We start from the raw sequence: 13897 nt of genomic DNA, 5'->3' as shown, positions 1-13897 counted from the left end.
CACACCATTGAAGTCCTGGTCTCCTGCAGCCGCCCCACCACATAGAATTGCTGGTCACTCCTGCACAAAACACACAGCATTGAAGACCTGGTCTCCAGCAGCCGCCCCACCACATAGAATTGCTGGTCACTTCTGCATAAAACACACACCATTGAAGTCCTGATCTCCTACAGCTGCCCCACCACATAGAATTGCTGGTCACTCCTGCACAAAACACACACCATTGAAGACCTGGTCTCCTGCAGCCGCCCCACCACATAGAAATGCTGGTCACTCCTGCATAAAACACACACCATTGAAGACCTGGTCTCCTACAGCTGCCCCACCACATAGAAATGCTGGTCACTTCTGCATAAAACACACACCATTGAAGACCTGGTCTCCAGCAGCTGCCCCACCACATAGAATTGCTGGTCACTCCTGCACAAAACACACACCATTGAAGACCTGGTCTCCTGCAGCCGCCCCACCACATAGAATTGCTGGTCACTCCTGCACAAAACACACACCATTGAAGACCTGGTCTCCTACAGCTGCCCCACCACATAGAATTGCTGGTCATTCCTGCACAAAACACACACCATTGAAGACCTGGTCTCCAGCAGCTGCCCCACCACATAGAATTGCTGGTCACTCCTGCACAAAACACACACCATTGAAGACCTGGTCTCCTGCAGCCGCCCCACCACATAGAATTGCTGGTCATTCCTGCACAAAACACACACCATTGAAGACCTCGTCTCCTACAGCTGCCCCACCACATAGAATTGCTGGTCACTCCTGCACAAAACACACACCATTGAAGACCTGGTCTCCAGCAGCCGCCCCACCACATAGAAATGCTGGTCACTCCTGCATAAAACACACACCATTGAAGACCTGGTCTCCTACAGCCGCCCCACCACATAGAATTGCTGGTCACTTCTGCATAAAACACACACCATTGAAGACCTGGTCTCCAGCAGCTGCCCCACCACATAGAATTGCTGGTCACTCCTGCACAAAACACACACCATTGAAGACCTGGTCTCCTGCAGCCGCCCCACCACATAGAAATGCTGGTCACTTCTGCATAAAACACACACCATTGAAGACCTGGTCTCCAGCAGCTGCCCCACCACATAGAATTGCTGGTCACTCCTGCACAAAACACACACCATTGAAGACCAGGTCTCCTGCAGCCGCCCCACCACATAGAAATGCTGGTCACTTCTGCATAAAACACACACCATTGAAGACCTGGTCTCCTGCAGCCGCCCCACCACATAGAATTGCTGGTCATTCCTGCACAAAACACACACCATTGAAGACCTGGTCTCCTACAGCTGCCCCACCACATAGAATTGCTGGTCACTCCTGCACAAAACACACACCATTGAAGACCTGGTCTCCAGCAGCCGCCCCACCACATAGAAATGCTGGTCACTCCTGCATAAAACACACACCATTGAAGACCTGGTCTCCTACAGCCGCCCCGCCACATAGAATTGCTGGTCACTCCTGCACAAAACACACACCATTGAAGACCTGGTCTCCTGCAGCCGCCCCACCACATAGAATTGCTGGTCACTTCTGCATAAAACACACACCATTGAAGTCCTGGTCTCCAGCAGCTGCCCCACCACATAGAATTGCTGGTCACTCCTGCACAAAACACACACCATTGAAGACCTGGTCTCCAGCAGCCGCCCCACCACATATAATAACGGGTCACTCCTGAACAAAACACACCAGCATTGAAGACCTGGTCTCCTACAGCTGCCCCGCCACATAGAATTGCTGGTCACTCCTGCACAAAACACACACCATTGAAGACCTGGTCTCCTGCAGCCGCCCCACCACATAGAATTGCTGGTCACTCCTGCACAAAACACACACCATTGAAGACCTGGTCTCCTGCAGCCGCCCCACCACATAGAATTGCTGGTCACTCCTGCACAAAACACATACCATTGAAGAAGATCTGGCCACCTGCAGCCGCCCCACCACATCAAATAATGGGTCACTCCTGCACAAAACACACCATCATTGAAGACCTGGTCTCCTGCAGCGGCCCCACCACATAAAACTACTGGTCACTCCTGCACAAAAACCAACACAATTGGAAAAAGGCATGGTCTCCAGTAGCCACCCCACTACATAAAATAACTGGTCACTCCGCCATCAGGCACACACCATAGAGGAATACCTGGTCTCTTGCGTACACTTCATCACATAAAATAACTGGCCACACATCCACAACTCACACATCACCGAACAATACTTGGTGTTGTGCCGCCACCTCGTCACATAAAATAATTGGTCACTCCTCTGTGATGCACACGCATCACAGCACAATACCTGATCTCATGCAGCCTCTATACGACTTAAAGAGACTAGTCACTCCTGTGTGACTTATGCAACACAGAAAAGTATGTGGTCCCTGCAGTGGTTCCACTAGGTAAAATAACTGGTTGATCCTCCATGACACACACCAACCGCAGAAGAATACCTTGTTTCGTGCATCCGCCCGATACATAAAATGACTGGTCATTTCCATGCAATATACGCACCACCTAAGAGTACCTGGACAGTGATGACCATTCCCTTAGAAACCTTACACTGGATCCTTTGCGTTGTGAGCAGAAATCTATCCTGCCACAAGTTTGAAACTGTTCATGGGATGTCTGGTTACTTTATGGATGACCCAGCGTTGGCACTCACCTGGCCCTGTCTCACAGGTAATGGGAAACTGCTGGAGTCGCGGGACCGCCTGCCCATGGTAGATGCTGGTCTCCTGGACCCACCAGTAGGGCCTCTGGCCGAACATGATCCTACAAATAGAAACAAAGAGGGAAAGTCTGTTGATGCTTATCCTTCTCTGAGAACCACCTCAAGCAGCTACCAATACTTAGTCAGGGGTGTGTATATAGTGCTTTTAACACAGACTACATTCTTGTACTGCTATTTTGTGAAGATTAGGTCTTGTTAAAGAGTACCTGCAATGTTGGGGCAGTGTTTGTAAGCTGTCCATCCGCACATCTGTGGTCTTAGACATATCCATACTGGAGGTTACTTAGTCATTGGCTGTTGTAGAGATGGACAGGGAGGATGGGGTGATTTTAGAGACGATGGAAGGTTATCCATACAACACTGATTTGTTCACATATCCAGCTCCTGTGATACCACCGGAGAGTTGTGGGCAAGTATAAGAGTAAAAAGGGGGAGGAGCCAAGATGGCGACCTGAACGGACGTACAGCCTTTCGGCTCCGCCGGTCCCTGAGTCCCGCACCGCAATCCTGTGTGATACTACTGACCTTCTTCGACTTGAATTGTGCGGGACACGGTGCTGATGCTGTTGGTGTTCCTCCGGCCTCACCACCCGCCCGGAGTCGGACATTGTTGGCTGGTCTGCCCTGGCTCGTGACCCTGCCTGCTACGCCGCGCACTGCGGTCCTCGCACCCCCCGACCCCGCCGATCTGCGGCGGCGGCGGTGTGACGGTACTGAGTCTCCTTTGTAGCGCGTGGGCTGCACACCGCCTGCCGCCTGGAACTGTCATACGTGTGCTGGGTCGCACGGAGGTGAAGGGGAGAGGTGCCTGTTCTGCGAGTCCTTTGTTCTTGGCCGCCATGTTCTTTGTCTCTACTCGTCCGTCTGGCCGGTAGCGGCTATCCCAGCTTTGTTCCGCCTGCCTCACCGCACGGCCGCCGGCTTTCAGGCTCCGCTGCGGATCGAGCGCACTATTGCTAGCCCGGACAACGCCAGCTGCTGCCCGGTCGCGTTCTGCGACCCCTTTAACCCCTCCACAGTAATTCGTCGGATAGAGGACAAGATGGCGGTGCCCGCGGTTCGCCGCTGTAAGGACGGCTACGCAACCTCTCCGCGAAGAAGCGGGCCCGCTTACGTGCGGGGGGATGGAACACATTTTTTCCCTGTCGGTGCAGAATTGGGGAACCTACAGCCTGATTGCACTATTACAGACGTGTTGGCGACCCTGGGCGAGCTTAGATTGGCGATGTTACATAGTTATAGCGCACTGGGGGAGAGACTCGATGCATGCGCCCACGCACTCAGTCCGGAGCAGGGGAATCGTCCCCGACGAAATTTTGGCTTGGATCTGTCACTGTCTACCGGCTCGTCATTGCCTCGGAGTGATACATTGGACGTTACAGTAACCATCGCAGTGGCGGGGAACGACTCGTTGCCAACTTCCAGTTCATTCGTTGCTACAATGTTTCTCCCTTGCTCCATGCCTGACTGTGTACATCGCTTTACGGCGCCACGACCTTGGATATCAGTCGCCCGCTCTCTTGCTTCTTCGTCGGACTACATTTCGCGGACTTTGATCGCCCTGGTATGTGACTTTTGTGACCTGGACACGCCGGGAAAGCCTGTGACCGATGGGCGCTCTTTTTTTGGGGCCAGACGTTGTTCTCTTTGTGTTTATGCGCCTCCCCCCTCCTCCAGGCGGCCATTTTTCCTGGTCCCCTCGGACTACACTGGACTATCTGGTAGAATGGGTGAGGGGCCGTGCCCTAGATCGGGCCAGGGCTAGGAGATCTCCTTTTGTTTTAACACCCGGGCGGGTGGGTGGGGGCTGTGTGGACTTTGAATTTGGCCAGTTTGACCACGGACTGTGCACGGCTCTCCCTAATTGATAGATTGCTGCTGATTCTTTGAGGTTCCTATTGGGGTAGAGAATGTTTTTTGGGCCGGTGAAGTCCGCATATATGTGTAATTGGCCCTCCTCCCGGTCTTCTTTTGCGGGAGTTCCAGGGTAGATTCTGTTCTTACTCCCTCTGTCACTGGACTATATTCCTTTTCCTTTTCTTTCTCTTCTCTTTCTTACTCTCTCTTCTTTCCTCTTTCTTCTTCTATAATTCGGGAGACTCTGGGCGACAGGCACGCTGTTTAGTGGGGTAGGCCGTAGCCATTACAGTGGTGTAGGGTGGGGGGGGTGTTTGTTATTTTAGTTTGTTTTCTTCTATGGTCTCTTTTCGCCTTTCTCTAGGGGGTGGGTTATGCCCCTTTGTTTTTCTTCCTTTATTTTGTATGCGTCTGCACTTTCTCCTTTTTCGGGTCGGGAGGGCTGTCTATATGGCGTCCAATTTTATTGTTGACTGTGATTAGCCCTTTTTTTTTTTTTGGACCCTTGCTGGGCGTGGGACGTCTCTGGGCTCGCCCTACAGTGGTTATTTGATTGCGTGGGGGGCTGTATCCCTCCCGCCCCCCCCTCCCCCCCTTTCTTTTTCGGTATATGTAGCATGACGCCTTGGTAGACATAGCTGCTACCTCCTCTATACTTTTATGATTTTTCCCTACTCTTAGCCTTCCTTTCCTCTTCCTCCGTTTCTTATTTCCCTCTCTTCTCGTTGTTATTTCTTTTCTTTTTCTATATTTCGGGTGAATCTGGGCGACAGGCACGCTGTTAGTGGGGTAGACCGTAGCCATTGCAGTGATGTAGGGTGGGGGGGTTGTTTGTTGTTTTAGTTTGTTTTATTCTATGGTCCCTTTTTTGCCTTCTTCAGGGGGTGGGCTGTGTCCCTTGGTGTGTATTCCTTTGTCTCGTTAGCGTCTGCGCTTTCTCCTTTTTCGGGGTGGATGGGCTGTACGTTTGGCGTCCACTTTATTTGTTTGTTGGTATTCTATGTCTATTTTGTATTTGATGTGGACGTGTGTGGTCTTTGGGCTCTGCCCTACTGTATCATCGGCTGGAGTGGGGGGCTGATCCCTCCCCCCCCCCCCTGTTTTTCTTTCGGTATATGTCGCATGACGCGCTGATAGATGTGGTTACTGCCTCCTTTATATAATGTAAAATGAAACCTCTTTATCCTGGCGCTGGCGATGTTATGTTTGTTGCATCCATCCTGTATTCATCCTGTCGTATACATTGCTATGTTTTTTGACTCTCCTGACTTTGCGGCCGGCCCCTGTGGTTGTGGGCCAGCGCTTGTACTTCTACCTGCTTTTCAATAAAGGTTTTTAAAAAAAAAGAAAAAAAAAAAAAAAGAGTAAAAAGGACCGGCCTTCAAAGGAGAACAGGCTAAACTGGGAACAGATCATGAAAGAAGACAGCAAGATGCCTTGGCCTGCTCCAACATTCAGCTGATGAGCACAGATTTCAAGCACAGCCTCGATCAACAAAACAGAAATGTGACCTTCTTCCAGGCACTGATAAAGAAGTGCTGACATAGAAAAGCTAACTCCCTGGCTTGCTCAAGGGATGGTTAACAGCAATCGTGAAAAACAGCCATGACTTCTTAATAACCCTCTAAACCCCATAACAAGTCTTTTTGATCATTTTATTTATTGACAGTCACTGTATATTGAACAGAGTAAAAATTTGGGGAAACATACATTTTCCCTTTTTTTCTAGAAGTTCCATGCAAGGGGGTGTCCTTTAAAGTTTCGACATGTATCCCTTGTGTAGTCTTGCATTTGCTTTCACCTCTGTCTAATGTGGTATTTCCTTCGCCTTACTGGTACAACAGCACTAATAGTTCTGTGAGGGGGAACAAGTCATGGGGAGATCTCACCACTGAGTTACACGTCTGTCAGCCTCTGCTGGTTCATTCACTTTGCCTCTTGCACTCCATCATTGTAGTAACCCTGTATACTTAAGACTTTATTTTGAGTTGGGAGCCGTGGAACATCCCCAGAAGAGCTAAATCCTGAGTAGAATCTACTAGCAGAATTTCCTCCACATACTATCCCTATAGTAGTAGTAGTAGTAGTAGGAAAGTAGTAGTATATACTGCTTGCAGATTCTACTCCAGATTTAGGACTTCCTGGAGAAATCTGAGGATCTTCGATAACCCCCCAGCTCTCAATGCAGGGTCTGAGTGTTACCAGCTTGGGTCTTTGTTTACACCCAGTAAGTGTATCCCCAGTATAATCTGATCCTGCCAGACAACGACTCCACTGGGAATGCCAATGCGCAATTTAAATTCGTGCCCCGCACAATAAGCATGGTGTGGGGAAATCGCAGTTTCTGAATACTAAGCATGTGCCAAGAAGTGATACACCCACCTGCCATGCAAGGCATTTATCCAGCTGAACCACAAGATATTTAGGGGCAGATTTATGTTGGGAATGCACCACGTTTGCGTCACGCAACTGCGGCGTAAACGTGGCGCATCCCTACGACCCATTTACGACGTGACGCATCTAGGCAGATGCGTCACGTTGTAAAGCCCTACGCCACTTGTGGGCGTTCCGGGGCAGGTGCGCCTCGCAAAAGTGGCTGAGTGAAATCTATAAGATTTCACTCAGTCACTTTCAGGCCAATGCTGCGTCAAAAGCCTGCCCCTGCTTGAAGCAGGCATAGGTCTTGACGCAGCATTGTAAAGATGGGGCACCCCCGAGCCTTGCTGGAGCTGCGTCGCGCTTGCGATGCAACTCCAGCAATGCGCCACCTTTACGGCACAGATGCATCACGCATCTGTGCCGTTTTTGCCCCATGGTGCGCCGCATTGTAAATGCGGCGCACCATGGGTGGCGGAGCAGCGGCGCAAAATAACTGGCGCATCCCTGGGGATGCGCCAGTTATCATAAATCTGCCCCTAAATGTTGGCCTTTTGACTTGGGGTTCTGGTAGATGTGTTCTTAAAGAGATGGAGGAGATATGGAGGAAGTCCGATTGCCTCCTTGTACCTGTCCTGCAGCATTGGGTTGGGTTGTAAGAAAGTTACCCAATTTTATAGGTGCCCTCTGCTCTTTCTGAGGTACAGGGAGGTAAGACGACCTGCCCAAGATCAGGGATGTCTTAAGGATTTTGGGGGGCCTGGGCAAAACATATTTTAGGGGCCCCTGTTCGGAACAGCTTTGGATTTATGATTCAATTTCAGATTTCGTGCTCTCTTTGGCTGGTCTCTGTCAGTGCATATTCTTATTGTGTTTCCATTTAATATTTCGGGATAGTGATGTGGGTTTTAAATATTCTAACAGCACCAGCAGCTAATTAATATTATTGCAAATAACATCTATGCCCCCTCCCATTTTTCCTATGTGAGGTCCAGTTTTGCTCTAAAAGAAAAAAAAATATGGATGTTGCAGGAAACATTAACACAACATTTCTCGGAAAAATGTCTGTGATGGACTCCCACAGATCACCCACATTGGAAACAAGTTAAAGGAAAACTGTATTTAAAGCAATGTGTTAAATAATTTTACAAGGTCATCAGGGCAAGACTCTGCAGAACAGAGCAGTCTCTATCAGGGGGTCCCTGCAAGGCCGGGGCCCTGGGCCAGCGCCCACAATTTTGCCCATGCCTTAAAACGTCTCTGCCTAAGATCACACCTCAAGTTGAAAGTTCATTTAAAAAGCACCTGCTGCGCCTCTCTTGAGGCACCCTTACCATTTAAGAATGAGGTTGAGCCAGTCTCCGATCACAGCCACCCATACCATCCGTGTGCCCACCCGCCGGCTCAGGTGGAACCAGACCGGGAAGTAGAGCAGGAAGGTGTTGCGGGGGTCGCCGACAGCCGACATCAGGCTGAGGAAGCCCAGGGACCCCTGGCAGTTCTCCTGGAGGTGCTGGATGGCGCGGACGCCATGGCTGTGGAGCAGGTCCATCCCTGGCTGGTGCAGTAGGCCGGTATGAGGTGAGTCAGGGCAGCCCCCAGCCCCGAGCCAGGTTCCAGTGGCGCGCGCCCTGTTGAACCAGCCAAAAATAGTGAGAATTGTCTTTTGCAATAGCCTTCCTGATCTTTGGACAGTAAGTGTACCTGCTCCGAGGCCGAGAAAGGAGGGGGTGGGCTGGAGTTTCAACCCTCGGCCGGGTTTATTGGGAGGGAGGAAAAGTGACCTGCGAGTGGGCCCCGGGGAGAGAAGTTACTGAATAGGCAGGTAAATGTGTCCTCGCAACCCTGGCTCTTAACAGCAAGGACATATTGACATAGGGCTTATAGCAGCCACCTGTTCCCGGTTTCAGTGCGCTATAGACATCTGGTCGTTTTCAAATCGACGGTGCAAAGCCTATTGGTCGCCTCAGGATAATGAATAGCCGAGCGCGCACAAACCCGTGCAGCTACCACACCAGCATTTTGTGTGAGTTATCAGACGGGCGTTACTCGCAAACAAGCGACCGATGCTCGAGCCTTCCACGCGAGTGGCTGTTTCCCAGCCCTGCTAGCTGCTCGGATTCCCTACCAGTCTGCACAGAAGCCTTGCCTGTAAGCAGTGCTTGAAATTGAGAAATAGAACTGCAGGTACTCTGTAGCAGAGTGACTGCTTGTTTCTGAGACCTGCCAGTACTCACCCATTAAAAGTATTACGTCACTCTTGAGAAGTGCCGGTACTCTCCCTCTCAACATATAAAAAAGTGCTGGTACTCCGTACCGGACAGTACCGGACCATTTAAAGCATTGGTTCTAAGAGTCTGCGTTGGCACCTTTCAGGTCCCGCGAGTGCCTCAGGTAAGGTGGAAAGCTCTCCGGAGAGCTTCGAGAGATTGTTCGGGTGTGTCAAGCCACAAACACACCATGAGAACAGACGAAATATACAACACAAACAGTGCTCTGCTAATCGACTGTCAGAGGGAGTAGCTACACTTGACTACGCACCTTAAATACGTCATAATGTGTTGCACAAAGTACATGAAACAAATGCACCTTTAAAACCGACTGTCTGGCTGCCCAAACTAAGCCTACACTACAAATGACATATCTCAAAACAATGAAACACATACTGGCTTTGTTTGAGTGCTAGGGTGCTGGGCCTTATTTTTTGTTTCATATATATCCAGTGCTTCAAATGGGCAGGTACTCTCTGGTACAGAGCACCTGCACTTTTGTTAATTTGAAGGGCAGGTCCGTGCACTTCTCAGCACTGCTGCAATATTTTTAATGTTAGAGTACTCGTATTTCTCAGCAGCAAACAGCCACTCTGTGGGCAGTAAGTACTTGCACTTTTCTAAATCCATTAAAGCAAATGGAGTTCCCTAGCACATCCAGATTCCTGCCAGGACTCAACTTCCGTTTCCGATGGGACATTGCTAGTCTTTGCTCCATCCTCGTTCGCTGTCAATCATTATCAGGATGGTGGTGAGGCTGTTCAAAATTGGCTTACCACCTCTCTGTACACGCTGTTAATTAAAAAATCACAGGTGCATGCAGAAGGCTGCTAAAGGTGTAGATCAAAAATAATTGTGAAAGTGCAAACCTAGGGAGAAATGCACTTTTGATCAAAGGAACCAACACAACTGTCCAGAGCAGCAGTTTATTTAAAACTAATCACCAGCTCTAGTTTACCGAAGGTATGGTAACGTCCACAGGAAAGTCCATGAATGCCTGGTTACTCACCGGTAATCTTCATTACTCTGAGTCCTGGTCTTCACCTGTAATCTTCATTACTCTGAGTCCTGGTCTTCACCTGTAATCTTCATTACTCTGAGTCCTGGTCTTCACCTGTAATCTTCATTACTCTGAGTCCTGGTCTTCACCTGTAATCTTCATTACTCCGGGTCCTGGTCTTCACCTGTAATCTTCATTACTCCGGGTCCTGGTCTTCCTGTTCCATTCCTGAACCCGCCCCTCCCTCCCTTCCTGTTTCTGCTGATTGGTTTCTGTATTTCTTCTTCTTCAGTTTCTTTAGTATTCTCAGGATGTGTGGATGGATGGCACACTTCCCTTTTATGCATGCCAGGTCAGGTAGGATGCGCCATATTGGGGGAAGTTTTCGACTTTGCTAGGTAATAGGTCTCTGTAGAGCAGACAAGCTGCTCATTGTTAAGGAATGGGACGGGAATACCGACAAGGAGGTAAGGAGCGAAAGCAGAGTAGGTTGATCAGTCGACGATGATGATGTGAGAAGAGGATGGCAAGATGGCATTATAATCGAGAAGCACCAGGGATGGTCTTTGATTGGTTCTAGCAGCAAAAATGCAAAATTGAGGATTTCACCTTTCATGTGAGTAGGTTCAGGGATGTGTTGTGCCTTGCAAAGTTTGATGAAGGTTTTTTTACTCTCAGATTTCTAGGAAGTTTGAAACTTTGAGAAATGTGTTGTTGGTGTAATGCATAGACCTGGCGATAACGAAATTGGATATTTCTTGATGAAGATTTTTTTATAGTCTAGGCCGTTTTTACATGTTATGAAAGATGGAAGGCTGGGAGGCAGAGGTTGGGGAGTGGCAGGAGAGGAAGTCTTCAGAGTTGAGGTTATAAACGTTCTTGAATAATGCAAGTTCCTGATGGCTTGCCAATGACATTGAAGACTTATCTTATACTGTAAGTGCTTTATATTATATCCTTTAGCGTAGATGTGGAGGCGAGCAGTTCTCCGTGATATAAATTGTATCGATATTGCGAGTGGCGATGATGACTGTGACGTGGAGTACTATAGAGTGTACTTTGATGAACAAGTGATATATATATTAAGCTCTGTGGATGGGCAATTAATGGTGATGAGTAGAATGTTAATGAGATTTCCTTGAATTAGCAAAGCTATTATGCAGAGAGTATGTTGTTTTGAGTGAACGCAGCAATTGAGTACAGTGTGTGATATCAGACACATGGGGACTTTCTCCGGGGAAAGGATTTGATATTCTGCCCTTTTAGTTTTTTTAGATGACAACATGACCAAACATGAAGTTATCCGGGTCCTTGATTTTTTCCAGAGGACAGACAGGTGAGGATGCTCTGGGAGGAAGGTAACTTAAAAGGTCAGGTGGTCAGTGACTCTGATTGGCTGCTCTTGTCTTATCTTTCTTTTATTTATTTATTTATTTTATTTAGAGTGTTTTATACAGCGCGTACATGACCCAAGGGTATCAGAGCGCTGTACATAGGGTTGAATGAACAAAATGATCAGTATAGACAGGTACATCAAAAGTAAAGAGCCACAGTAGGCTGTTGCAACAAATATCACATAAAACTCCAGTCAGTCAAATAATATTGCCTTAGTCTGCATTGTTCAGTCTTGCATCTTCATGGTGGTTATTTTGCTGTTGCTCTGAAACTGTTCAGATCCAGGTTCCCAGGGGAGCAAACTTTAAAGGGTTTACCTATAAACAACGTGCGTCTGACTGATCTAGAGAATGCTGCCATTGTGACAACCCTTGTGCCCTGGGGAGGGGCTCTACGAGAGTCTATGCAAGAAATCTATTCATTAGGATCTTTTTTCACTTCTTTTTTGAAAAAGTGGGATGATGGGTTTGAGCACACCTTGGGTGGTGAGGAGTTCCAGATCCTTGGTGCCGTCCCGGGGAAGGAGTGTGTGTAAGTTTTTTGTTTTCGGAATCTAGGAGGTTCAAGCTTGAGAGAGTTAGCACTTCTTAGGTGGCGCTGCCACCGGAGATTCAAATATTTTCTTCCCGGGTTCCTGCCTCGAGGGGCAGCCAGTTTAGGTACCTAAGTGAAGGGATGATGTGCCTAAAGCATCTAGTTCCTGTTACCAGTCTCGCTTCAGCATTAAGAGTCGATTTGAGTGGAGTTGTTCTCGCTTTGGGTAGACCTGACAGGGTCGCCAAGCCATATTCCAGTCTGGAGACCACAAGTGATTGCACTGCTTGTTTGAAGTCTGAATGTGACAGTAATGGTTTCAATGTATTCAGTAATCTGAGTTGTAATGTCGAACTGCACGTGGTCGCACTGATGTGAGCTCTCATGTTTAGATTCTTGTCTAGTGTTATTCCAAGGGATTTTGTGGAGTCAATGATGATAGGTTTGCAGTTGAGGGCGTCTATGTGCTTTAGCTAATCATGGATTAATGTGGAGCCTTTTTGCAGGGAGAAAAGAAGGAATTCTGTTTTCAGAGAGTTCAGCTTGAGGTTGTTTTGAGAAAGTAAGGACTGACTTTTGACTAGCATGTTATTTAGTTGAATGACGTTGTCTAGGGAGGAAATCTTTAAGTATAGTTGTGTATCATGTGCGTACACGTGGTATGCAATGTTCGATTGATTGAGGATTTCAGTTAGTGGTTCCATATATAGGTTAAAGAGTGTGGGAGAAATGTTCGACCCTTGGAGGACTCCGCACCTCACTGGTGAGGCGTCAGAGAATGAGTTGCCTAGTTTGATGCGTTGTGCGTGGTTCTGCAGGAAGGAAGCGAACCAAGAAAGCACTTCCCAAGACAACCCCATTCTGTGTTCTAGTACTTTTAGTAGGATATTATGATTGACTGTGTCAAATGCCGGTGAGAGGTCTAGGAGGATGAGTAGGCATGAGTCGTGGTTGTCTAGTATCTTAAGGGTGTCATCCATTATGTGCACAATGGCTGATTCAGTGCTGTTGACTGTTCTAAATCCTGATTGAAATTTGTTGAGTAGGTTGAATGAGTCAATGTGCGGGCTCAGTTGTTTGTGCAAACACTTTTCCTGCAATGTTGCTAGAAATGGGAATCTTTTACACCAGGCGAAAGTTGCTTAGGATTGTAGGGTCTGCACCCACTTTTTTCAAGAGGGGTGTCACTTGCCCATTCTTAAGTCATTCTGGGATACTGCCTTGTTTTAGTGATGAGTTTGCAATCTTCGTTAGTATAGGTGAGAAGTGGTGACTTAGGGGCAGATGTATCAAGATACCCATTTGCGATTCTCAAATAGCGATTTTTTGAGAATCGCTATTTGAGAATTTCAAAATGGTATGTCTCTAGAAATTCGCTATTGTTTTGCGATTTCTTAAAATTCCTTAATTGCGATTAGCAAATTGCTAATCGCAATTAAGGAATAATTTCCCATTCATTTTTATGGGCCAGGAGGCCCATAGGAAGGAATGGGAAGTTATTCTCAATTTGCGATTCGCAATTTGCTAATCGCAAATTGAGAATAATTTCAAGGGTGCAAGGGTGTCTTAAGGACACCCTGCTGCACCCCTGAAATTTACATGCTCATACATGCCCTAAGGGCATGTATGAGCGCCACATGGCACCTTTACAAATGCCAAAAAGTGCATTTGTAAAAGATTCGCAAATTACCAC

General features: G+C 48.0%; 1 protein-coding gene across 1 annotated transcript in view; it reads right to left on the bottom strand.

The window, feature by feature from the left end:
• LOC144774027 (glucose-6-phosphatase 2-like) overlaps nucleotides 1-8580 on the bottom strand; it is an 85433-nt gene extending 76853 nt beyond the window's left edge. The window contains exons 1-2 of the mRNA XM_078659065.1: nucleotides 8340-8580; nucleotides 2704-2813 (exon numbers count right to left, since the gene is read on the bottom strand). Coding sequence (XP_078515191.1) covers nucleotides 2704-2813; nucleotides 8340-8557 — 328 coding nt within the window. The 5' untranslated portion in view covers nucleotides 8558-8580. The remainder of the gene's footprint in view (nucleotides 1-2703; nucleotides 2814-8339) is intronic.
• Between the last annotated feature and the right edge of the window lie 5317 nt (nucleotides 8581-13897).

The sequence above is a fragment of the Lissotriton helveticus genome, chromosome 1_1, assembly GCF_964261635.1.
Source record: "Lissotriton helveticus chromosome 1_1, aLisHel1.1, whole genome shotgun sequence".
NCBI classification, from domain to species: domain Eukaryota; kingdom Metazoa; phylum Chordata; class Amphibia; order Caudata; family Salamandridae; genus Lissotriton; species Lissotriton helveticus.
The sequence above is the reverse complement of the archived record's forward strand: the minus strand, read 5'-3'. Positions and strand labels throughout refer to the sequence as shown.